General features: G+C 39.0%; 1 protein-coding gene across 3 annotated transcripts in view; it reads right to left on the minus strand.

Annotated features, from left to right (window-relative positions):
- The window catches only part of RSPO2 (R-spondin 2), a 99,244-nt gene that overhangs the window by 43,220 nt on the left and 29,632 nt on the right, over positions 1-26,392 (minus strand). For all 3 annotated transcript variants that reach the window (XM_030266575.4, XM_030266574.4, XM_072924935.1), the window contains one exon: positions 2,407-2,595. In XM_030266575.4, coding sequence (XP_030122435.1) covers positions 2,407-2,595 — 189 coding nt within the window. The remainder of the gene's footprint in view (positions 1-2,406; positions 2,596-26,392) is intronic.

Genomic DNA, 26,392 nt, shown 5'->3' on the forward strand with positions numbered 1-26,392 from the left:
CTTTCCTAGATTAATTAATTGCAAGGCAAAACTGCAGTGTTCAAGGTAGACATCATATCCAGCAGGAAACTGCATTGATTTCTAAAGACAAGCAGTCCCAAATTTCATGATTCACTGTTACTAGAAAAATAGTCGAGAACCACTTAGCAAATTCTAAGAACACATACTGCTTACATGTAGAAAAGAAACTTTGTCTTCAAATCCAAAATTTCCATCATTTTAGAGCTGCTGCACTTGGCTATGGTATTTATTGTGTTACATTTGGCACTGACCAGGTTTGGCTTTTAAAATCAAGACATTTTCTATAAAAATATGTTCTATAGCTTCTCTAACAAAAATGGGAAAGTGTTTCAGTAAAAAAAAAGAAAAAAGTTAAAAAGCTTTTGTGCCTATGAAGACATTATTAGGGCAGAAATTATTTCAGTTTATGTAATTCATGCCCTATAACTCCCATAAGGATTTTAACATTGCCAAAATTTTGATTATTTTTAGCTGAGATATTACTATCTGAGCAATGAAATCTGTAAGCATAGCTAAGAAGAGCAAGTAGGAAGAAACCTATTCCATTTTTAAGGATGTCTATTTCAACTCAACTTCAATCAACAAAATGTCTGTATGTTCACAATGCTTCATATGTGCAAACCCAGCTCACCAAACCAAGAAAACAAAAGAGAAGTGATGTATAAATACACCAGTTAGCAGTTACACTAACATATAAATATACAATACAAAAATCATCAGAGGGGAACCAGGACTGGTCCGTAAATGCATCATTATTCTCACAGGAGGAGACGGTCAAAGACATGAGGGTGAGATAAACATCAAGCGCTCAACACATGCCAGTATGGGTTAGACAGAACTTGCATTTATGTTTCTCAAAATCAACCCTGTTATTCAGGGAAAAAGGCCACTTTCCGTAAGTGGTAAAACCAAAAACAAATATTACTTTGAATTCACCCTCCACCTTCTGCAATTAACTTTTCTATTTTTTTTATTTTCAAGAAAGTAAAGAATACTGCCAATACAGAATATTTTGCCTTTAACACAAGCACAGTACAGGCTAATATAAATAAATCAATCTATTTCCTAAATCTATAAATATATTCAAAAACATTTTTATACGGGGAAGTATTTACAGCCAAGTTTTGAAAGATTTCAAGTACAGAGGTTGTTGAATTCACAAATGTGTTAGGAAAATTAAGGCCAAGATTCTAAATTCCTTTACAGAATGGATACATGACCCATATACTGTCTCATTGAATATTTTATCAAAACTTAAGCACCTGGTACAGATTAGGCAGTACTCTGCAATATTACACAGCAGTTGGGAATACTATACCCATGGAGCCCACGCAGGGAATGGGGAGAAAGAGGTGGGATAGCTTGGGACAGGTCCAAGCATGGCCATAAGTGCTCCTCATCCAGCCAGACTGTCACTGAGTGACCTCATGTGAGGCTGAAGATTATGTGTGATGTGAAAACCAGCACACGCTTTCTCACAACTCTGTGTTCCCAATGACATGGCACAGCACGAGGGGAAAGGCGCCACACATTTAACAGACACTTGATTATTGCAGGAAAAAAAGTAAAGCTATTTCTCACTTCAGGTTCTTATGTTAGGTGACCTGATTCTGGCTAGACTACGACAAAAACATTCTCTCCCTAAATAGGAATAAGAGGTAACAGCAGTGATTAATAATCCATATGGTAATACTCCCCATATGAGCATATGGAAAAATCGATACAAATCAGCACAACTGCCAGACAGAGGTGAAATAATGTGAGATACCAGAGTAGTTGTGGATTTTAACAGTTGTGCTTCTAGGCACAAACATGCAAACAGGGAATCTTGTTGCACATTAGCAGGTTGTAAATTTCCAAATAAAATGTTTCACTAAAAGTGAAAGGTTGTTTGTTTGTTTTTAATAGTACATCTGTTTTATTAAATTAGCAACACTTACATATTAAAGCATGTCTGGCATGAGGTGTCTGGTCACCTGAAATTTGTGTGGGAAGAAAAAATATGATAAGAAGCCCACCCAGTGTTTATACTGACTTGTACCTACATGCTCAATTTATTCTGAATCCTTTTTATTTTCAGATAGCGGGAATTTGTTTCTTAAACTAGGAGTATCTGCATGAATTGTATATTTTTCCCTAAATTACCCTTCTAATTAAACTAATAATAATAACAATAAAAAATAGGTCGATTCATCAACTAGTTAATCTGCTGAATGGTGTATATCTCAGAATGAGCTGGGACCTCCCTTAGCAAAGAAGTTTTCAGATGATCTTGAGACATTTGTGAAAATACAACTGCATTTCACAACATTATCATCTTAAAAACCAACCATGAATTATGGCCTTCTGACAAAAGTGAGAGTAAGGGTTGAAGAAATTACTCACGTGAGCATCTGTTCATGTCGGGCGTCCGCAGGCCGTAGTACCCCGAGGGGCAGGAGTGCAGGCACTCGCCGTACTGCCTCATCCCTTCTCTCCGCAGGAAGAAGAATAACTTGTGCTGGCATCTGATGCACCCATTATCCTTTGAACAAGATAAGCAACCTTTGCAAATTGGATTTGGCCCATAGTTAGCTGCAAAATAAAAAGATAAATTACACTTTAAGGTCATCTGGAAAGTGTTTTGGCTGGAGGTCCTCTATTCTCTAAAGTGTTACTCATCTTTTGCATGACTACGGAAAGTTTTGAAAGGAGGGTTCTGAAACCCTCACTTCAGAACTCACTTTCAGACATCTGCACTGGCACTGAATAAAAAGAAATGCAATCTCTACATTTTTAATTGTATTTAGGGCAGTTTAATGATTTTACACATATTTAAAATACAAGCACAGGCAAGAAGAGACCAAGCTTTGTAAAGATCACAGTATAAAGTTAGATAAAAATGCAATGCTGGATTCCAGGTTGAAGCTGGAGACATAAGCGCACAACAGCAACGAAATATAAGAACTTCAGCACCCTGACATATGCACATGGAATTATATGCCCATGGAAATTGAGCAACACCACTAATGCAATTTTTGATTTGTGAAGCAAGCAATATTCAGAGTACAGAAGCCTCTGCAGAGCAGGTACAGCACTAGCAATGTGTGCAGTCTCCTCGCTCTCAGGGTCCTAGAACAGCTGTCTTCTTGCAGAATCTTCTTGACCTGCATATCAAGACAAATTTTTCAAGAAAAGAGAAGTAGTTTTAAACGTCTTCTCTAGGATGAAAACCATATGTTATTACCAAAGGAGCACATTTAGTGCAGGTTACCATTTTAGGTCACCAGCTGCCCTGCATTCAAAGTCCATGCTCTGATTTTGTTGGATTATTTTCTTTTTTTCTTTTAAATTTCTTGACTGATAACTGCAACACAAACTTCAGCCACATCACTCTTTGTTCTTACAAGCTTTTATTATCCTGCTTTTCTGCAGAGTTGCAGAATGCTCCTTTGTCCCCATGGGCTGTCATGTCCTTCTCAGGTGCTGGGTCAGCACAGTAGGTTAGCAGAGGGAGGAAGACTCAAGACATTCCTGAAAACAGCACAACTTTGCAGGTCTGTTTTAAATATTAAATTGGCTACAGAACTTCACAGAAATTTGCCAGTTCAAACCTGGTTTTCCAAAAACAAAAAAAAATATTATGCAACAAAGGGAAGTGTTTTTGGGGTCTCAAGAGGTTTTTAATAGAGGCCACCCAGGGAGCAGCTTATCAAAAAGGCCCATGTTTAATTGTTATATTTTTAAATATTTAAAATTATTCACACCCTTATGTAGTGATCTAGTACTTTTACCTTGTATGACTTGATAATTGAGATTGTTCAACTGATGACTTCACCAGCAGAGTCAGGAAAAAAAAAAACCAAGGAAAAGTCCACCACCCTCTGGAACCAGTAGCTGATAAGCTTTACTCTCACCTTCACACATCTGTACACCACATTCCAATTCCCTCTCTGCTCCCATCCCCCACACAGGAGTCACTACATTCACCATGACAGGATTCAACTCCGATCTTGTACAAATAATCCTAGTGGGTGGCAGGCAGGACAAGAAGTGGAGCAATCTGGCGTGAAACAGCTCAGTCAGTGGAACACTTTCTGAGTGCTGGAATCCTCTAGGACTAGTCTCACTAGGTGAGATCCTCTTGAAGGGAAAAGAATCCTTACCCTTCCTAGTATATGCATGATTCTTCAGCACTCTGTTAACCCTTTTGTAATGAGACACCCTAACAGACCAACAGCCTTACACTCCTAAAACAATTCCCACCTCCTGTTGCCTAAAAGACTTGAGATATAACTTTTCCTACACTTCATCTCATAACTATTTTCATTCCTAATCCACTTCTTCAAAGACATACAAGACAAACAAACAAATTATAAACTAGGCATGGATGTATCCCTCCTCTCACTGTGGGCAGGGATTGCCTTACTGTAACCACGTCAAATAATGTGTGACCATGTACACAAAAGCAATTGTTGCTTAACACATAGTGGGCAATCCTGTAGATTTCTGACTTCTCTTTTAGTCTCCCTGGATGTCACTCTCTGTAAATCTCTACCTCCAGTCTATTCAAGGTTCCTCAGAGAAATAATTTTGTATTTTAACAAAAGAGTTGAATAAAACAAAAGCAAGGATTCATTACTCAGAGTGTCTTTTATAGTTCAAAACAGCTGAAATAATAGATAGGATTTTGATTTAGGGCCAGGCCAATTGCTGAACAGTTGTGCTCTCCAGGGCTGATTGCTGGGGCCAGTTGTGTTTAATGTCTTTATCAATGATCCAGGCGAGGGGACAGAGGGTACCCTCTGTCAGCTTAGAGATGACATAAGTTGGGCAGGAGCACTGATCTGCTGGAGAGTAGGAAGGCTCTGCAGAGGGATCTGGACAGGCTGGATCTATGGACCAAGGCTGAGAGTACAAATTTCAGTGAGGTCAAGCGCTGGGCCCTGCAGTTGGGTCACAGGTAGAACTCCATGAAATTCTAAAGGCTGGGGAAAGAGTGGCTGGAAAGCTGCCCAGTGGCTGAACACGAGCCAGCCTGTGCCCAGGTGGCCAAGAAGGCCAGTGACATCTTGGTCTGTGCCACAAATAGTGCGGCCAGCAGGAGCAGGGCAGTGATTTTATCTCAGTACTGGGCATTGCTGAGGCCACACCTCAAAACCTGTGTTGGCTTTTAGGCACATTAGCCCTTCTCTGGACATGCTCCAGCTCCTCAGTGTCTTTCCTATACAAGAAAGACACTGAGGAGCTGGAGCATGTTCAGAGAAGGGCTGTGTTGCTGGTGAAGGGTCTGGAGCACAAGTTCTATGAGGAGCTGCTGAGGGAGCTGGGGTTGTTTAGCCTGGAGAAAAGGAAGGTCAGGGAGCATATAATTCTCTACAAATACCTGAAAGAAAGATCTAGCAAGGTGGAGTTCAGTCTTTTTTCCCAAGTAACAAGCAATAGGATGAGAGAAAATGGCCTCAAGCTGTGCCAGGGAAGTTTAGATTGGATATTAGGAAAACCTTTTCCATGGAAAGGGTTGTCAAGCCTTGGAAAGGACTTCCCAGGGAAGTGGTTGAATCACCATCCCTGGAGTTATTAAAAAATGTGTAGATGCAGTGATTAGGGACATGGTTTAGTGGTTGTTGGCAATGCTGGGTTAATGGCTGTATTCAATGATCTTGAAGGTCTTTTCCAACTTAAACAATTCTATGAACTTGTGGAGCTAGAATTAGGCTTTGGATACATGTAGATTTCTTTGCCATCTTCTTTCATGGATCTCCATGAAAATTCTGACTTCTTTACCACAAAATGTGTCTGTAGAGTTTGACTCTACTGTCCAACTCTACTGTCCATCTTTCTTTTATCACTGCCACATGTTACTCTTCCCAAGCACCTTTTCTGTCTATTTCTGGCAAGCCGTCTTTATTGATAACCATTTCTTTTTTTAGGCAAATTTAATTATGATGACTTCTCTTGGCTTCAGCTCCATAGAAAAGGAGCTAAGAGCATAAATGATCTTCCATTATCCTATGCTATTATTTGTTCAGGAAATGGATGGCACATCTTTCACAGCTTAAAGTCAACTCAAGATATATTAAAGAACTTGGTAATATATTAAGTCTGTAAATTTTATAGATTTCCCAAGCCATGACACCTGGACTCTCCTTCATCTCCTGAGCAGCCTTAAATTTTTTTTTTTATTTCTATAGCTGTATTTTTTAACTTCTTATAGAAATGTTCTGAGATTCAAAACTTGTAAACTGCTCTGAAATCCTCAGATATATTGTATTTATTGTTATTTAAATTAAAAATTATTTAATTCACACATTGACTTTGGACAGTGTTCAAAATCATCACTTAATTAACGGTCACATATTGATTAATTTCCCTGTTGGTCTCCTAGATTTATTCTTTTTTTAGCACATGAAGAAATTAACAACCACTGAAGAATTATAATGATTGGGGGAAGATTTCAATATGATAATATGGTTTTTCACAAAGAGAAAACTTTGTGAAAGAATCTGAAAACTTCCAGCTGTGCTGCTTAGGTATTAAACTGAACAACTTCTGGGTAATTTGCATATAGTAAATTACTGTAAAATGTGTACCACCAAACCTATCTCCTTCCACATTGTTGTTGCCTGTTTTCTTTTCAGAGCTTCACGGGAAGGTCTCAATTCTGAGACCTTTCCATTATTTCAATTTCTCCCAGAGCCAGGAAAAATTGTGATATGATCTGCTAACAAATTACTTGGACAATGAACATACACATTCACAAATCAAATACCATAGCACTAGTTTTGGGGTCATGTAAGGATGCCATCTTGAAGATACCCACACACTTAATTGTTCCTCTTTTGGCCCTGTATACATAGGCCATAATTTAATCCTATAAAATCCTCCTTGCCTCAAATTCTTCCCTTTCCATCTCAGTTTCTTAACATAGCAAATTGGATGTATCGTTATCATACACAGCTTTTCCAGTTCACATATAATTGCTCTTTGAAGAGGAAGCAAACGCCTCCGCCTTCAACAGAAACATCTATACACTTCCTTTTTAATTTTTTCATTACTTCTTTTTTCCCCCACTAAATTAGTTTGCAATAAAAATTAAAAGGTTATAAAACAAGGTCTATCACATTCCAGATTACTGAGTGCATCACATGCAATGTAAAACATCATGTTAACTCATCCTTATTTCAACCCTGCCAGGAACACCCTCCTCATCACTGTGTGCCAGGCAGGCAAGTCTCCTCCAGCCAAATCCCTCACGGAGACTTTGCTCCTTCCACAAGGCCCACAAATGTTAACCACTGTCAGAGTGCTGCTGTCATCACATCACAAAACTGAAAATGCACACATGCTGTAAGTTAGCACCATCCTCTGGCTCTCAAAGCACGATTGCCTTGGTTCTCTATTAGGACTGTAAGGTCCCTGCAGTAGCAGTAACGTTTTGTACAGCCACGTAAGTATGCACACAGGTGTGAACACTGCACATAAGCACAAGCACACACCTTAATACAGGTAACACATTTTCTATTCCTTCTGCTTCTACAGTGATAATCCAGAGCACCTCTACACTTAAAGAAAAAACATTCACAGACTTGATTCCCTATGTAGTGTCTTTATTTTAAATCTGGTCTTAAATTTGCCAAGTTTCAAAAGGTTACTTGAGAACACAGACTAGTACCCAAACACTGAATGAAACACTTCTGAACCCCAAGGGTGTTCAAAGTTTCATGGTTTGGATCCATATCAAGTAAAATCAAATATCAGCCAATTACTTTAACTCTTGTCTAGATCAAATGTATTTAATCCACATTGCTGAAGCAGTTTTAATTGAGTTGTTATGACTATTTGAAATCACAAGAGAATCAAAATGAGTCTAGCCTGTTCCCCACAAGAATACAAGCTGTTCTGTAAGGAACTTAAAGCATTTGATTTTCTGTGATCTTACTGTCCTGCAGTCCATAGTACAACTGCTTCTAATTTGTGTCTTTCTTGCATACCCATTTGTTGGGTGTTACAAAGCTCTTTTAAACCTGGTGCTTCAGCTCACCACAAAAACCTGGTTATTTTTATGCTTCTGTAAAAACCAGACTGAAATAGACAAATGAATCCAAAACCAGTTGGAGAAAGAGGAGATCCCGGCAGAGAAACAAGCTGTAAAGTCGTTCCCTAAACAGCATTTCCTTAGAGAGCCAGGCTAACAGGCTCACTATGTCCCTAATACCACTCGCTATCTGGTCGTTGAGTCTCTCTTCGGCAGCCTTTGGTCTTTTGAGCTCTCTAAGTCAGAAACTGAGCTTGCTGATACAATGGCCAGCTTAATGACACTCTCACCCTAACTGGGATTGCAGCCACAGGAATGCTGGTAACTGGATTTCAGTACAGATCTAGCAGAAATGTCTCCAAGACACTTACCACTGTAAATACGAGATGTGTAGATGGGATTCAGAGGAGGTGAGGAACTAAAAGACCACTACAAGCTGCACTTACTGCAAAATAGAAGATTTCATAATCCTGAATTCAAATAATGCTTTGAAGACATCCCATACATATCTCAATAAAATACATTTGTGCTTGGCTTATATCTTCAGGGGTGCCAAGGAATTGAACAAAAAATGCAGCCTTATAGATAAACCAATACTACATAGTATATCAAGCCATTGAGACTGTAACACTGCAAGTCCACTACAGCTGAAAAACATCTGACTGGGTATGAACAGAAGCTGGCCATTAAAAATACCTATTTTTCATTAGAACACTGTAAAAGCAAAAGTAAGTTTTAGGCAGAAAACTTCAATTTAAAAAAAAAAAAAAAAGACTCGTTTGTTTCTAGTAACTATCTTTTAAGAGAATTTAAAAATTCAAGGTCAAAGGGGATTTTTATGAACAATTAGGCCAATGCCCTGTACAAAGAAGCCACAGAACTTTTGCTTTACTGAAACATATAATTTAAGAAACCATTCAATCTTAATTTTTAAATTGTCAGTGGTAAGGAAACCACCACAACCTTTGTTAAGATATCATAGGGGCTAGTCACTCACACTCTTGAAAATGTGCAGTGGAATTTTGAACTTCAAGGACCAACCACTGGACCTTTTTATATCTTTGCCTGCCAGTTTGTTAACAGTTTTTCAACGCTTTTTTTTTCTCAATGCATATCCTCTGATCATGTCAAGTCCAAGCTTTCTCATGGGTAAGATAAACAGAGCAAGATTCCAGAATGTCTCACCGCAAGGCAAAGTATCCAGTCCTTTGATCAATCCCTTACAATTTTATCAACAGGCTTATGGATACTCAAAAAAAGCTCAACATTGGAAAAGCAACTGTACCGATGCCAAATAAAGAAGTGATATATCTTCTCTACTTTTCCTAGATTTTACTCTCCTGAAACATTAATGTATTATGTAAATTTTTTTGCCCATGAAAATGCCATTTCCTAAGTACCATGTTGCTCTGGGTAGGATGCAGCCACTTTTTTTTTATACAGGAGATCACCCAGTGTTCCTTCTCAGGGCACCAGGCCTTCACCATTCACCTACATGTTGAGATATCTTGCAATATTTACTGACTCTAGGCATTAGCACCACTGCATACCAACTACCAAGTTCAGAAGTATACCAATAAAATGATATGCATGTTGGTTTCAGGATGCTTGGTTACTTAGATATTTTGAGAACATTTCTGATTTTCTTTCCAGCTGGGATGAACTGCTACTAACACAGGTATCTCAGCCATCTTTCTTATTTTGGCCATCTGGAGTTTTTAAAGGTATCTATCATAGTTCACTTTTAGGATACCTATTGTCATCTGGAAACATTTAACTCTTTTTGTCCTCTTCTGTTCACTGTTCAGCCTACTAATCCTCATTTGCCTTAACTCTACAGAATGCTGCTTCCTTTTTCTACTTGGGATGTGAATTCTCCTCCACAATTTCTCTCTGTTTAGTTCCTAGACATTTCCCCTGAAAATGGAGCAGTCTTGTTGCTCAGGCCTCTTGCATTTCCCCAGTGTTTCCTCACTAATGGTACTTGTCTTTCCAGTAGGGAAATCCAGAGCTGTCAACAATTTACATTTTATCCATGGAAAGTTCATTCTGTCTACAGGATGGAAAAAAAATACAGGACATCTGTTCCAGGTCACAAACATCACCCTATCACCTGCCTTCCTAAAAACAACTACAGAAATAGACTAGAAATAGCTAGAGGAAAGTGTCATACTCCCTGTTGCAATGTCCTAGGACGTGTTAGCTTTTACTGACACTTTCTGTTCACAGATTCACCAGTTTTATTCTAGGTCTTCCTGTTACAACTGAGAGTAAAACAACACACACACTTGAAACATTGGTGATAAAAGGTTCACGTATCACAACCATAGAGTATACTCAGAGACAAAAAAAAAGATAAAATAAAATAAACTTAAAAAGCCCTGGTCCACTGCACTCATGCAAACGGGACAGCTAAAGAATCTGTCCAGAGAAAAAAAGAAACCACACAACAACCACGCCTTACCAACCAATTCACAAATACCACTCACAGGTCATTTCTTTTGAAGCCTAGTTCGGCCCCCATCCCCCACCAAGTACTCATTTGGTATTCAAGTCTTACATGATGCACATTCATATTTATGTTGCCAATTCCATTTCTGAGTTTTAATTTATTGGCCAATCCATTTCAGATATGGTACAAAATTGCATTACTCCAACAAATAAACCAGCCGCTTCGTTTAATCAGCTGAAATTACCAATTTGTAAAGTGGCTGCTTCAGTTTTCATCACACTGAGAAGAGTCCTTCCAAGATGACCTCTGTTTCATCTCCTTATGAGTTGATTGATGCTTTTTTAGAAACCCTATAGGTCTAGCAGTACTGAAGCACAGACAATATCTGCCAATTGCATACTATTTGCACAGCTCTGGGCAGTTTTGTCTACTCCATATCTCAAAAGTCTTTTTCTTTTATGGCATCTTCAGTCTCTGTAAAAATATTAATGATATAAGCTCTGCATAAACTTCCATTGGGATACTTTATAAGTCCCAGATAATGTGATGAAATGTCAGTAGCTTCATGTATAGTAACCTCGAGAAATTCCAATCATAAAACTCAAGAAGACTTTTAACAAGCATTACTTTTGAAGAATAATTTCAAATGCTGCTATTTAGATTTCATAATAATTACTTCCTCCTTTTTCCATGTCTATAGAGTAAATGTAGAAATCCCCCAAAACCAATCCTTAAAGAGAAGCTGCCATTCTTCCTCAAACCCCAGCAATTCAGACAGGGAGGAAGAGCACCACAATCACTGACTTTGGCCACAGCACAGATTATGTATATCTGATGAAGACTGTACAAATCAAGTGATAGGACAGAGGCCAGACAGCCAGTCTGCTCTGCCTCTCAGATCTACCCCAATGTTCCGCTCTCTCTGAAATGCCTTCATGCAATGACAGGGCTCTTCTGTCTTAGTGGAAAGAGGGCTGGGGGTAAAATAAGTGGAAACTGAGAAATTACATTCACACTCTAACATAAAATGTAACGCTGTGGAAATTACAGGGTAAAATATGGCTGCTGCTCCCTGGATGCTTCACAATGACTCCCCATATACATGATCTGCAGCCAAGAGGGATGGTGGAGAGGAGTGGAGACACCACAGCTAGGCTCCGTAGAAATCCTTGGTGGAAGGGGAACTCAGTGGTACTTTGCAGCTGATAAACTACACAGCAACTGTCAACCAGGGGAGACAGGAGAAGGTGTCCAGCTGCTGAGTCAGAAAGTGTGGGGAAATTGCTCTCTGTGGATGAACTCATTGTGGCCTAATTATAATGTTAATCTCCATCCAAAGTTATCCTACTCCAAGATATGATCACTCCTCACTAAACATGTGTGCTATATTTTTTAAATTGTATTTTTTAGAGCAAAGCAAGATAATTTTACACCACTCAGTAATAAAGTGACTAGAGCCACTCAAACTCCACCTAAACATAAAGAAACAGTAAGTTGAGAATGGGGAAACACTAGGGAAGACTCCATGTCAAGACTCCATTTGACTTCTGCCCACTGGGAGAAGTCAATGGGCTGAACCTGTTTTCCCCCCCACAGGGTTCTTACCAAATAGGGTTACCTATTTGGTAAGAACCATACTCTATGCACACTGAATACTTTTACTGGGGATTAGCAATAATGCTTTGAATACATTTTTGCAGTCAGATACTATCACTGGCAATTCTTGAACCTTAATCTGTCACAATTTTATATTGTTAAAGAGTGTTATTCTGTAAACTGTTAGTGTTGAATCCTTCATGGGCACAAGCAGTCACTGGCAGCAGGTAGCACACTCCAAGTGGGAAGATGCACTGAGGAGTCTCCTTTATGCTGCTGGTGTGTCCCTGGCTCAGTCAGTCCCACCACCCTCGGACCCAGGGCTTTCAGTGAAGGTTCCCTGTAATGGACACTGAGAGACTGGCTGGGCACAAGGGTCTCAGCTTTCCTGGAACACTGACAGACAAATGAAATACTAAGGGTCAAGGAAATCTCCCCACACTAAGGGTTGAGGAAATCTCTTTTCACAGGACACTGGGCCAGCAGGCTGGTTCCAGTGCAGGGACAGCAGGCTGGTTTCAGTGCAGGGCCAGCAGGCTGGTTTCAGTGCAGGAACAGCAGGCTGGTTTCAGTGAAGGGACAGCCAGAGCTCCCTTCCATCAGGCCACCACGCAGTCACTCACCAGTGCCAGCTCTGTTGCACAGTGTGTGTCTACCAAAGAGTCTGGCTGCTCAGACAGGGAGCCTGCACAGAGCTGACCTAAAACCAGCTACAGCAGAAATGGTGGGTTTTCAAAACCAATTGCTGTGTTCTTCCAAGCACAGGGTTTTGAAAAATCACATTTGTCATCTGAGGTTTTATTTTCTTTTCACTTACATCTAATCTACTATGTCTTACACATATATGAGGCACAGGAGCTTTGTATGTGGGAAGAGATATGCAGGAAGGACAGTACATGAAAACTACCATGTTCCCCAGCTTATTTCAAGTGGGTGTTTTAATTGACTTCCATTGAAAATAAATTTCATTGGGAAGCATGAGCAGATGCTCAAACCAAGGTCGGTAGTTACATTTCTAATACAGAAGAAAAGTTATGCTTCTTCTGGAAACTAGAAGTCTAGAAGCTAGACTTACTATACCTCGGACCAACCTTTTATATGTATTTAAAAGTCACTTGGACACCAGACTCAGACTTTTCCATTTCAAATTCCCATGCTATAGTCTCTCAGAAATGCAGAGGCTGTCACAGCCTGTTCCTTAACTACAAAATTGCATAGTAATGCATTTTTCCCGTGTACACATTCTGTGCCACTATCTGATAGGCACATTCAACACAAATTTCATCCAGCATATTGCTGGTGGAAATCAACATCTGGGACACAAATCCTATTGAAACAAAGTCCCAGGCATTTTTTAAAAAATCATTTTTTCCCAAGAATTTTAATATCTAGAATATTTCAGCTAGGCTGCTGTCAATAAGATTCATCTTAGCATGCAGGTGAATAAACAGAGATTTAATTTTTCCCCTTTGATGGTGAGTTTACTTTGTCTTCCATTGTAAGTTATAACTTTTCCAAGCACTGAAAACTGCAGGGATCCAATGTAGAGGCATTCCAATAAAAACACAGTTCCAAATCCAGATCCACCCAAACCACAGAAGACAAAACATTATTGGCAGCACAGAAGCCATAGATGTGAAGATCCAGAACACTCTGTTTAAAAAGTACAATGACGTACAAGAAGACTTTATGCATGATGGGTGATATTTCACTTTACCTTCTCATACTTTTACCAAAAAATTCCTAAAAAGGTAAAAAAGACTGATGAACAGGAAAAAAAATGCAGTTAGAGAAGTTTAAGCGAAGTCTTTCTTTTCACTTCTCGAAAGATGAAATGAAATATATTTTAAAAGTCATAGATACCAAATCTGGACTCATACAGAAATTTCAGCAGAAATAACAGAAGCAAAGACTAAGTAGTTATTTGCAGTTAGGTACCAGTAAACTAATGACCACACCTTAACTATTTATAGTGTCACATTTTATTGTTCAATAGAACTGGCACATAAAAAAAATTACAAAGGAAACATAAAAATGCGTTTGTAAATTCGTAACAGTGAAGAACTTGTCTTAGTTCTCCAGATTATACAGCAGTGAACACTCTCAGAAAGAAGAAATTCAAGGTTTAGATAGCTGTGAATAGCCTGGAAGTTTTAATATCCTTAGATATAAGTATCTAAGTGGGGAACTTTAAAATGAATGTAAGGTTATATTCACAGTATCAGAAATTTTGCAGAAGGAATGTTGCACAGCTCTTAACACTGAGCAAAGCTAGCTCGACCTAAGCTTCAGTAAGGGCCTGTACAAGTAGATTTGACAGATGTCCAAGCCTGATGCAGGGCACCAGGGCTTCAGTCTAAGCATCATAAGTTGAGAATGAGGCTCTGACCACACAGAAGAAAATTGCACCTCAAAATATTGTGGAGGACTAAGCCAGTAGTTTCCTGGTACATATGATTTGTCTGAAGAGAAAAGGAGTTGGGTACTGTGTAGATGCAGCACTGCATTTCCTCAGTACAGCAGCTGGCAAGGAGTAGATAATGATTATGTTTGCACTAGAAAACTGATAGCACTTAAGTTTGCATGATGTCTTGGGCTGAATTAATTACAACTCAAGGCGAATTTTTGTCAAAATTTTTCTGAAGCACTAGGCAAAGAGGAAATACTGTCTTATCCTTGCCCAGGAAGGAAATTCAAAGTAACATGGATGCTATGATTATTCCAAGAGCTGCTCAGTTTGAGTAAGTCCAGGACTTCAAGTGGTGTCACAACACTTCTGAAGTTTAATGAAGGCACAGCCATTTCAAGACCCAAATAGATAAAGCCCAATTAACCTGGTCTGCTATCACACCTGACCCTGCTTTGAGCAGGAGATTGATGAAGTCCAAAGTCCTGCCAGAGAGGTCACTTTCACAGGACTCACCCTGTGGTCCTACAACCTGCATGTGAAGTATCAGATTCCACTTCTTGCCTGAAGAAGGAGGTAGCTTGAGCTACATGATGTGAAACAGATTTTGATGGAGGAGGAATAGATAACATAGCACATGAGGATATGCAAAGTTTTCTGGATGTCCAGGTATATTCCTTTACACAGGAGTTCCCATGAAGGGAGACAAGTATCAACGAATGAAACAGAAACAAAGCATTTTAGATGTGTTGTAACTGCAAATAAGGTAACAAAAAGGGTATCTTCACAGCTGGAAGTACCTTTCCCATGCAAGGCGAGTCATCTTAAGAGACAAAAATTGCCTACCTGTGGAAAAGACCTTTACACAGCAATGCAGCTCAGCTCAAATGACATGAAGTTCAGGAAATAACAAGACAATATCCACTACTGGCCAACAGCCTGCTAAAAATTCCCCACAGATATAATTCTTGAAAAGAGCAGACACATTAGTTTATAAATTACACATAGTCTTGTACTTCAGGGCACAGCCAACAACCTTGAAAGGTTACCAACTTCAAACATGCATCAAGATACAGCTTCCCAAGAACGAACGAAAATTATTTATCTTCCTCTGAATGATCAGAGACTGACCATAATGAGGAGGAAATAATATGCTAGATAAAAACTCATGTCTAATTCATATATATCTCCAACATGCTCAGAGTCAAGCTAGTTATCAGATTACACACAGAAAAGAATTTTCGTCCATCAAATCAGATCAGACTTGCAGCATATGACATGGTTTACTAGCTGGGACTATCTGGGCAATTTTCATTTAGTTAATTCTCACTTTTCCAAGGGCCAGAAGTGGTTTGTGGCTGCTTGGTCACTGCTGTAGTCAGTGACACATAGTTATGTAACCTTTGACTTGGAGTGCTTTGTGCCAGTTTGACTCTTTAGTCTGCATGCATTCGAGTAAAAGGTAATAATACTTGTCAATGTATTTTAGTAAGAGTCCTTCCTGGTCATAACAAAACAAATTACAATATGCTAAATAAATCACTTTATTTTTTATCCGCTTTTATTACAAAGGCTGTACCTCTGAGAGGAGGAATGAACTAGCTCAGTGACCCTTCATCTTAGGATAAGACACACCTAAGTTCAAGCAATAATTTGGGCATAGCTGTTTTTATGACTTGGGTGAATAACTAGCTTTTCTTACTCTTCCCTCTTTTTTAAAAGTCAGATAATAGAACTTCACGATCTCTGAATGGAAGGACAGTCAGCAACTTAAAGTAAGAAGTTACATGGGCTTATATATTATTTTAAAATGAGAGAGGAAAGTTCAATATATCAAAAATGGAACAATTTCATTTCTGGAGCATTTAGTAAAAGAGAAATTAATCCTCCAAAGTTCTTCTACCAGTTCTCAAAGCATTTCATTCTAGAGACCACCAGAAGTAAAAAATTACATAAGCCACTGAAATAAACAGCTATTGAAAATTGCAGAAAAAATTTTTAATGAGGCACTGAAAACTTAACAGCTAAATAGATATTCCAACAGGATTTTTTTCAAGATTGCTGTACATGAACAGACTCCACTTATTTCAACTAAGACAATAGCAGTCAGGAAAGCTCCAGTTGTAAGACCCGGTACAATTTTCTGAATGATAAATGTTTGCTGGTAGTTTTCCAGAAAGAAAGGAGGGTGTAGTACAGCCATGGTGCACTATGGTCTCTAACTCAACCTGCTCATGATTACAACTCCATTACAAGACATTCTGACTCAAAGTAATTAACTGGAAGAAAGAAAAATTCTCTTCCCAGTGAAAGCAGATGATATGAGTTTTCTGTAAAGATAGGCAAAAACTCTCACTCAAGAAAGCTTGTGGAGAGCCCAAATAACAACACCTGAGCAAAAAAAATCCTAGCCACATTATTATTTAACAAGAGAAGCCTAAAAATTAATAGTACTAAATATGCTCTCCTATTTATTTGTCCAAAGTCCCACATTAAGACCTAAAAAAAAAAAATTAACGTTCTTCATTCACAAAACTATTTGTAATTAAAAAATCCTTAATATGGGTACATCTGGGCTCTCAAATGAGAAGTCAAAATGACTCAGAACAAATTACTTCATTGCAAATGAAATGAAAGCTCGTGTAACTGGGAAGGAAAGTGCACTCAAATGACCCCTAATAAACCTGTTTTCTTCACGATTATTTCATAGGAAGAAAGCAATATATTTAAATACATTTCTCACTTTGTAGCTCAGACTTAATTGAGTTTTTAGTTTCTAAGATTTTATAAGATTATAAAGCTGCAGCTGAGAATCATAAGAACATTTTCATCTCTACCACCAGATATATTTTTAGGAAGTCATAACACATTTTTTGCCTCTGCAAAAACATAATTAAACACATTTGTATTCAAATGTCTATTTGAACACTTTACTAAAAATGAAACCTCAAGATACATATCTCTATAGTACTGGGGTTTTGCTTGTTTGCTTTTATTGTTTTTCTGACACTGTGGAACATATAGAAAAGAAGCTAGCCTAACCTCAAGTATATTTTTTAAAAATGGAGTAAATTATGCAGTTAGAATATTCTTCAAAGTACAGCTCCAAAACATAATGGCTAAACCAACAAATTGGTGTTCCACAGCTGAGTCTCAAAGACTTGCCAGAATAATTTGCTGAAGTTATGAGCATGTGTGTGCATCTACGCACATGCTCACATATACACATGTATTTATACTCCCTGCCAAAACCAGCCCTACAAAACAACTAATTAAACAATGTCATAAAATGGGCTTGTATTTCCCTCAAAGGTTTTGAACTCCCTATGCTTTCTTTCAAACTACATTAAAAAACATGGCCTTCATAATTAAAAAATGTAAGCAAAAGCAGAATATAGATTGCAATTTTATTTCATTGTTCTTAAATATACAATAATTTTTTGTCACAATGTTGACCTTGCAAAGCAAACAAGACAACCACTTTTTAACACTATGGAACTAGAATGACAGAGAATGAATGCAAGACAGTCCCATAGAAAATCTTATCTTATAAAAGATTTTTTATATTTACAAAGTTATATTATCTATTTTTTTATTTTGAAATCATCATGCCTCAATATAGTACTATTCACTGTTACTTAAACACTAATTTTCTCCAGATTATAATCATTAAGATCCAGCATAAACCCTAAACATGAGGCAACTCCTAATTTTCATGCCCTCTTATGCCTAATAATTAACATCACTATCTCTTTATAGGCAGGGTGATGGGACAAGACTTGATAGCCCATCTCACTGAGATCAAGCACCTGGCATCTGATCCACAAAGGGACAAGGATGGGAGCATCAAGTCCTGTACAAACAGCAACTGCCAGTGCCTCCACTTGGAGCTGTGAACTCCTGAGTCTGCACCCCTGCCTCCATGCTGGGCATTACAGGCAGCCAGCCACGAGAAGTTTGTGATTACAGCCAACTCTCTACCTGCCTCCAGCTACTACCTCTTTCCACCAGGGCAGGAGCATTGGCCCATGTGATTCTGGCCCTGAATGTGGGGCAAACCAAAATCCAAGTTAACTTTGGGGCTGTTTTCCTTTTAAAGAAACTTATCTTACATTTTCCTGAACAAAAAATGAAACAGATAAGTTTCATCTGATCGTGATAAAAGATAAAGTAGATTATTTAGAATTACCATGGCAAATGGAAGAGAGATACTCATGTGTGATTATCAGAGTCAAATATTTCACTGCATCCAGAGGAGAAAATTGAATCATGAAAACAGCTTCCCCTCTCTGCAAGCTTTCTGTAGGGATTGTTTGATGATAGAGTACAGTCAGGTCAGAATAGGATTCTGGCCAAAACATATCAAACCTCATGAAAAGAGGGAATGAAAGGGGAGAGGGATGAGGGATATATATATATTTTTATATATATATATACACACACACACATTAATATATATAAATAATGGGACCTTGCTATGCCCATTCTCTCCTTCTTCACTCCTCAGATATACACCATTCCCCATGGAGCTATTAAACTCAGTACAGCCCCTTAAAATTACTATAACCATCTGATTTTTATAACTTCCCACTCCAGGCTTTCATTAACCCCAGACTCACTTGATGCCAAGTCTTCCTTCCTGGAGCACCAAGGCTATGTGTGGAGTCCAGCTGGCGAGTCAGGGAGACGTCGTAAATCGGAAGAATGTGCTGGAGCTACTTAAAGTTGTGGTGAACCAAAGGAAAAGGACCAATTGCACAAAATATTTAGGAAATGGATAGAAGGTGTTAAAATATCTATCAAGAACTTAATTTATGAAATGACATCCAGAGCACAGACAAACCAAACTCATCCACCCCGACCTGATTCTGCATAGTGACCCATAAAAGCAGACCCTCAACAACCACCATATACCTATTGTCATACATTTCCTGACTGCTAGAAATGCAGCACAAACAGAAAACAGCAGATTTCCTAATCTTGTTGATGTGCCTCTTATTTCAAAGCTGCCAGACTTTAATTGCTTTTCATCAACAACCTCATATGGCATGCCTTGGCTGGGAACATATTTTTATAGCCAGTTATAGCTCCCTATCTCCAAATGGAAACACTGACAGGTTTCTAATTCCAAAAATATTATCAGGAGCCAAAAAAACATGAGTCTGCTTTAAAATATAACCTGTGACCTAGAAAGTCATTCTTAACACTTTGTGTTTCAACATTTTGTGTGCTTTTTCAGGGTTGGTTAAATGTAAAAATTAGAAACTGAAGAAGAATCCCAGGTGCCAAAAGAACAGTTTTCCCTCACTCTCCACTATGCTCCTCATTCAACAACTGCCTCCTTCATCTCCAAAGCCAATGAGAAAAACATAATTGTGGCATATACCTGTACAAAAACATGATGCTATGCTTAGCTCTGCTTTGCTGCAAGCGCTGTAAAACATATCAATTTTACTTAAACTTTTAAAAATTATTCACATATGAAAAGACAGAAGGATGGAGGAACAATTTCACAGAACTATATGGGTTGGAAGGGACATTCAAAGGCCATGTAATTCCAACCCCCTGCAACAAGCAGGGAGATCTTCAACTAGAACAGATTCCTCAGATCCCTGCTCAACCTGAATGTTTCCAGGGATGGGGCATCCACAACCTCTCTGGGCAGTGTGCTCTGGTATTTCACCACTCTTGTTGCAAAAAACCTCTTCCTTATATCTAGTTTCAATCTACCCTCTTTTAGTTTAAGACCATTATCCCTTGTCCTATCACAAAGATCATTCTTATGTTGGGGGTCCCAGAGCTGCATGCAACACTCTAGGTGGGATCTCAGCAGAGCAGAGTAGAGGGGCAGAAATCCCTTCCTTGCTGGCCATGCTGCTTTTGATGCAGCCCAGGACTTGTTTGGCTTTCTGGCTGCAAGTGCACATTGCTGGGTCATGTCCAGCCTCTCATTCACCAGCACCCCAAGTCCTTCTAGGCAGAGCTGCTCTGATCCATTCATCCCCCAGCCTGGATTGATACTCGGGGTTGCCCCAGTCCAGGTGCAGCACCAGCACTTGGCCTTCCTGAACCCCATGAGGTTCCCATGGCTCCACGTCTCAAGCTTGTCCTGGTCCATATGGATGGCAACCCTTCCCTCAGGCATGTCATCCACACTGCTCAGTTTGGTGTCTTCCACAAACCTGTTAAAAGTGCACTCGATCCCACTGTGCCAATATTGAAGATATTGAACACTACTGGGCCTAGCGTGGGCCCCTGAGGAATACCACTTGCCACTACTGCCCATCAGGACACTAAGCTGTAGATCACACATCCTCTTCACAGCACTGTGAAATTATCTGTTTACAAAAACCCACACAAAATTTTCAGGTTACTCTAACTCACTCACAAAATAAAACTTAATTCTGGAGACATGAACTCTGCCCCCCTAAAATTCAAATAAAATCACCACAAATGCTTGACTCTGCAAACAACAATTTATCTACCAATTCAACAATGACTGTTAAAAGGACAATTTATTAGAAAAATAATATAAAGTAGAAGATAATATTATATGTCACACTATTCTTCTACACCACTAGTGTGATGACTTCCTAAATAAAGTTTTCTAAGGTATTCTGTTCCCTAACTACGTAACTCTTAAGCTGAATCTACCTAATACTTCAAAATCCTGTGATACAAAAACAGTCATTCTCATTTGCAGTAATGCTGAGAAAATATTACTCCACTCTACAGATCTTCCTGTTTCAAAATCAGTCTTCATTCCAGTGCAGGATAACATAGGAATAAATAATTCAAAGACAAGCAAAGTTTGGTGCTGCCCGTCTGACAAGAGCATTTCATTGCACCAAGAGCAGGAACACGGGCGCTTGGGAACTGGTATCACAGGGTTTCCCAGGTACTCATGCCCTTCCAGCATATTTAAGGCTAAGGGGAAGCCCACATGGCTCAGCACCAGGACACACCAGTCTGCTCTCCCCACAGTGCCTGGGAAGCCAGTGGAAAAAGCAGCCAAAATCCTGAGAGCCCTGGAACGCTGTGGTAAAGTGAGAGCTGCAGCACACAGGAGCTGCTGCAATCACCACTCCAAGCTCCAGCCTCCACAGCATCTTTCCCGACTGAAAAATATTGCCCCAGGGAAGCCCATCAGACTGAGAGGGATTTATGTGCCAGTGGTTTCTGCAGTGATTCCAAGATGGTCTAGACTCAGTTGTATGTAATGACCTGCTGACTGACAATACTTAAGTACACCCACATTTATTTGTCGACTAGCAGTCTTCCAGCTATTGTGTTCATTAGTAGCCGTGTCTCCCTGACTCTCTAGAAGCAGACAGGCTGCAATTGAGTGCAGATACAAACATAGTACATATTTTAGAACCAGCTTACTTCTTAAACATATCCATTAAATTTTACTTAGTTCTCCACCTCTCCTTCTCAGTCAACAATAAAAGATATAGAATTAAGGAATTCTGATTTACAATCAGAAGAAATTATGACTAGATAAATCATCTTAGACCTGAAACAAAACATCTGGAGACACAAATTAAGACATTACTTAGGATATACTTTACTGCTAAACTTACTGGAGTGAGACTGGAGAACATATATTTATCAATACATAGTCTACATAGAAGTTCACATACAACTACCATCTCCTTAGAAAAGCTGCCTGAACTCTGTTTCCTTAAGAAAACAGAGCCTTAATTATAGCTTCCTCCAATTGTAACACTCAGCTCTTAAATCCTTAGTTTTACTGCCAGTAGTTGAAAAGTGTATGGTTGTTGTCTAAACAATGGAATTGCATTAAAATATAAGAACTTTGTCAAGAAAATTAAGTACTTTGGTATTGCCAAATTACCATTTCACTCTCCCCTTCACCTCCCCCCACTCTATGTTGCTGAACTAATTTTGGAACATAACACCTATTGAGCTTGGCTTTGTCCCAGACAAATTAACTTGAAATCATAATTTACCATTTATGATGCCTTTTCAAAAAACATTTGACTACTGAATCCCAGTCAGATTCCTTTTCAGAAGAGTTTGCTTGAGCAAACATGGCTTTAGACACCAGGAAAACAATTCATACCAAGAATCAGAGTAATATACTGAAATCTTCTGCAAAAGAAAATGCATTTTCATTATGTAAGTGATAAAATATATGACTAAAACTTGTGGGCAGTGTTTTGATTGCAGGCTAGAAGCATTATATAGTTAAAAAACTTTGTTAAGTAGAGGAGTGGGCACACATATCACAGAAAACCTACTTTAGCAGTCTTCTGTTTATGTTAGTCAATTAAATGACATATGTTTTGCACCCAAAAATGGTTAAAAACCCACAAACAGTGCACAGCAAAGCAATACAGAATGTAGATTCCACAATGTTATATCACTTATAAAACAAAATCCTTGAACTAGAAACTGCATTACAGCCACTGATACCTCAGGAAGCTGTGGTTTGCTGCTTGGAACGCTTCATTCATGTATTATTTTTAGGAATGTAGGCATCTAAATAAAATTTTGTAGGGACACAAGGTTATCTAAGGGTGAAACTTAGTTTATCATATTCAAAAACACAAGAGAAAAGAAATAGAGAACAATAAGTGATACTAGGACAGTCTTTTTGAAGAGTCTGGTGATCAGGAGAGAAAGAAAAGCTTGCCATAACTCTCTCAGTCCAAACTGAGCTCTTAGAAATCTGTACCACCATGAGGCTTAGAAGGAGTTTCAGCTAAAGAGATGATCTTTTCAACACTACTTCTTTTTAAGAATGGATTTTTTTCCCCATAAATAGCTGGTTAAGAAGTAAGAAATGCCTTGGCTGGTTATGAGCAAGCTGAAGAGTTTTTCTGGGTTTATTCAGCCGATTGCTTTTCATTTCTACCTAGAAATGAGTATGATCTTTCTTATAGCTTTGTTCCTACTGATGGCACAGGTATTGCTAGAGTCTTCTGCAGAGACAAACACCCCTAAAGCCTTCAACTGGCCATCAGAAACCTCTTTGTTGCACCAGCATCTGCTTGTACTTCCCTTTTCCTCATAAAGTTCCAGACAAATGCTGTCTTACCAGGTCCTCCTGCAGGCCCTGTACAGCCACCTAGCAAAGCATGGATCTCTGTGGAACAACCTGTATTCTCTAGTTAGGACCACAGAGAATTAGGAATATCTCAGTTAGGAAGAAAGACACTCAGGCATTTACATGTCCAAGTACCAAATTAAATGGGCTCTGTAGTAGGGAAGCAGGACACTTCAACTTTTTACCTCACTGGGCCGTAAGTTGGCTGGTCTGAGGGCACATGTGACCATTAAGGGCATTCAGAAGGAGTTTCAACAAGTTTGTAGGGAGATGGGAGCACAAGAATTTTACAGGAGGAGAACATGTATGGGGAAATACAGACAAAAATTTCAAAAATTAAAATTATTCCATCATATTCACACCATTTTCCTGCTATTCCACCTTGAATATATCACAAGCAACCTTACTCCAGGCCAGGATGCATTTGACTTGAGATCTTTACATCATTTCTTTACTGTATGAGATGCATGCTAACAAAGGAGAAGCTGAAATTCAGTAACAAGGAAGCCCCGGTTACAGTTCAAGAAGTTTCGTATGCTGCAGATAGGTTTCCTATATTTAGTTTTACTTGACAATAAAATGGCAAATAAGTTAGTGTAGTAAGATGCTTAAAACCATTCCCACTTCCTTATTTTATAGTCCATCCTCATGGTCTTTCTTGGCTCCACAGTCTGACTTTGTTTGGTGGGGAGGCTGTGGGTTACACATTTAAACTCTCTACTGACCCAGTAGAACATTTACCAGCATTCAGCTGATTTAGTCATTTAAATCATAGGAATTTTATATACTTTGGGGATTGCCTTTCTGCTGTTTGCATTTTAGAAACTGTGCCATTCCCACCCCCATCAATCCCGCTGTGTACAGGAAGTCACACTCCTTTTCTATCAGTGGGATTTTATGCTTGTGTGTGTCTGTGTGCCTGCGTCTGTATCCAATGTTAAACCACTTCCTCAGGCTTCAAGGAAAGGTTCTTGAAGAAAGTGGTGTGCAGAGGAGTGGATGTAGACCAAAATTCTTGTGCAATAAGGAAGACAAAATAAATGCTAAGGTAAAGCCAGAAAAGGAGTTTGTTAACAGTCTGGTTCACGGTGCTGGTTGATTTCAGGTCCAACCTATCCCAGCTCAGATGCACAACTGACAATAATCCAAGGATTATTAGATTAATTCTTCATAACATGAAAGCCCTCTCAATGCTTTTAGAGGTGCTTCAAAGTTTGACAAAGTATGTTCTCTGACAGTCTGCCGTTCTATACTTACCTCCTAAATGTCAGCTGCCATTTCTGCATGATGTTGGGACAGACTAGCTAGTAGGATCCAGCTGGAAGTTAACAAGATGAATCTGGCTCAGTGCCTTTTCCCTGGAGGAGGCAATCCAGCCAGCTGCCTCTCGCACAGCTGGGCTGGGAGCATCTGCCACCCTGCAACAGCCTTGGAGAAACCTGAGCACTGCAGCTCTCAAGTGGAAGAAGGGAATCAGCAGAACTACAAGTTGTGTTTATCAGAGAGGCAATGAGGAGGGAAGCAGCGGAGCTTGGCCTCCAACACAGCTCAAGGTTGCCCTGAGTTTCTGATGCTGCTGACTCCCAAGAAGAAACCCAAACCTAGTTCATAAGCCCAGTGGTTAAGACCAGACCACCTAAAGCTAAATAGAGACCCTGAGATCTCCCATGGTAGTATGTTATCTGTAAAGTCCTCAAAATGGAAGATCAAGAAAAAAGCTCATTGGAATCAGATCAAAAAGGCTGAAATTATTAACCGCTAATGCAAATCCTCAAACCTTCCCTCCTCTTGCTTTGCTGTAGCAAATAGAAGACACTTCACATAGCTTAGAGATATCTTAAATGTTTTTCATTCCTTTGGAGAGGTGTCTCAAAGTGGCACTCAGATGGAAAGGCAGAGAGTTGCCAGGCTCTCTGAGGCACAGGAAGTGTTACTGGAGTCCTCCCGGGCAGTTGCAATATTTCTGCTTATTCATCACCTTTTTCTCAAAAGCCTCTGCAGCCTAGGAGATGTCCCTCCAAATACCCTTTTGGCTTAAAATGTTTCACCATCAGAAATTAACGGGTTATGGTGAAGTGGAATTTAGAACAGGAAAAAAGAATTTAGAAATCCTGAACATATCTGAAAATGTCCCTTTTGATAAAGAGGATTGATCAACCAATTGATTTTTTTTTTAATCAACCTCCATCTGCTGGCAGTAGGTATGTTTCAACACTGCAATACAAGAGAATGCAATGAAAAGTACCTGACCTTAGAAACAGGAATTAATACAAATTTCAGAAAACAATGCCCAGAAAGAAAAGCTATACATACACATACACTCAATCTCTGTGGCTGAGCAGGTATTGGTAGCAGAGATGTGCTGTTCTAGAGAAACAGGAGACCATGACTCAGTGTGACAGAAGAGAAAAAAGGCAGACGAAAACCCAGACTGACATGGACTCCTACTGCAATACCCCAAATCCCTTCATTCTCAAATAGAGTAGATGATTAAATAAAACTACATTTAGTAAAACAGGGAGAGAGTTAAATATATTTTTTTTGTTACAAAGAAATTCGGAGAGCCTAAAAACAGTTACTATATCAGTTTAGTCTTTGAACTGTTTAAACAAAGGATTAGTCTCATCTCCTTTTGGCTGCTGCTCTTGCCGAGCAGCAATCTCAAATTTTCATGTATCAAAATAAACAAATAAAAATGCATCCAAAAGTGAAAAATAACATCCAAATGTATCTAAGTGTCTTGGAAATATGTACAAATTCAAGAGAGAACAGACTGGTTTTTGATAAACTGATACATAAACTTCTGACTGTATCCAGAAAGTGCAC

Source organism: Taeniopygia guttata, chromosome 2 (genome assembly GCF_048771995.1).
Source record: "Taeniopygia guttata chromosome 2, bTaeGut7.mat, whole genome shotgun sequence".
NCBI classification, from domain to species: domain Eukaryota; kingdom Metazoa; phylum Chordata; class Aves; order Passeriformes; family Estrildidae; genus Taeniopygia; species Taeniopygia guttata.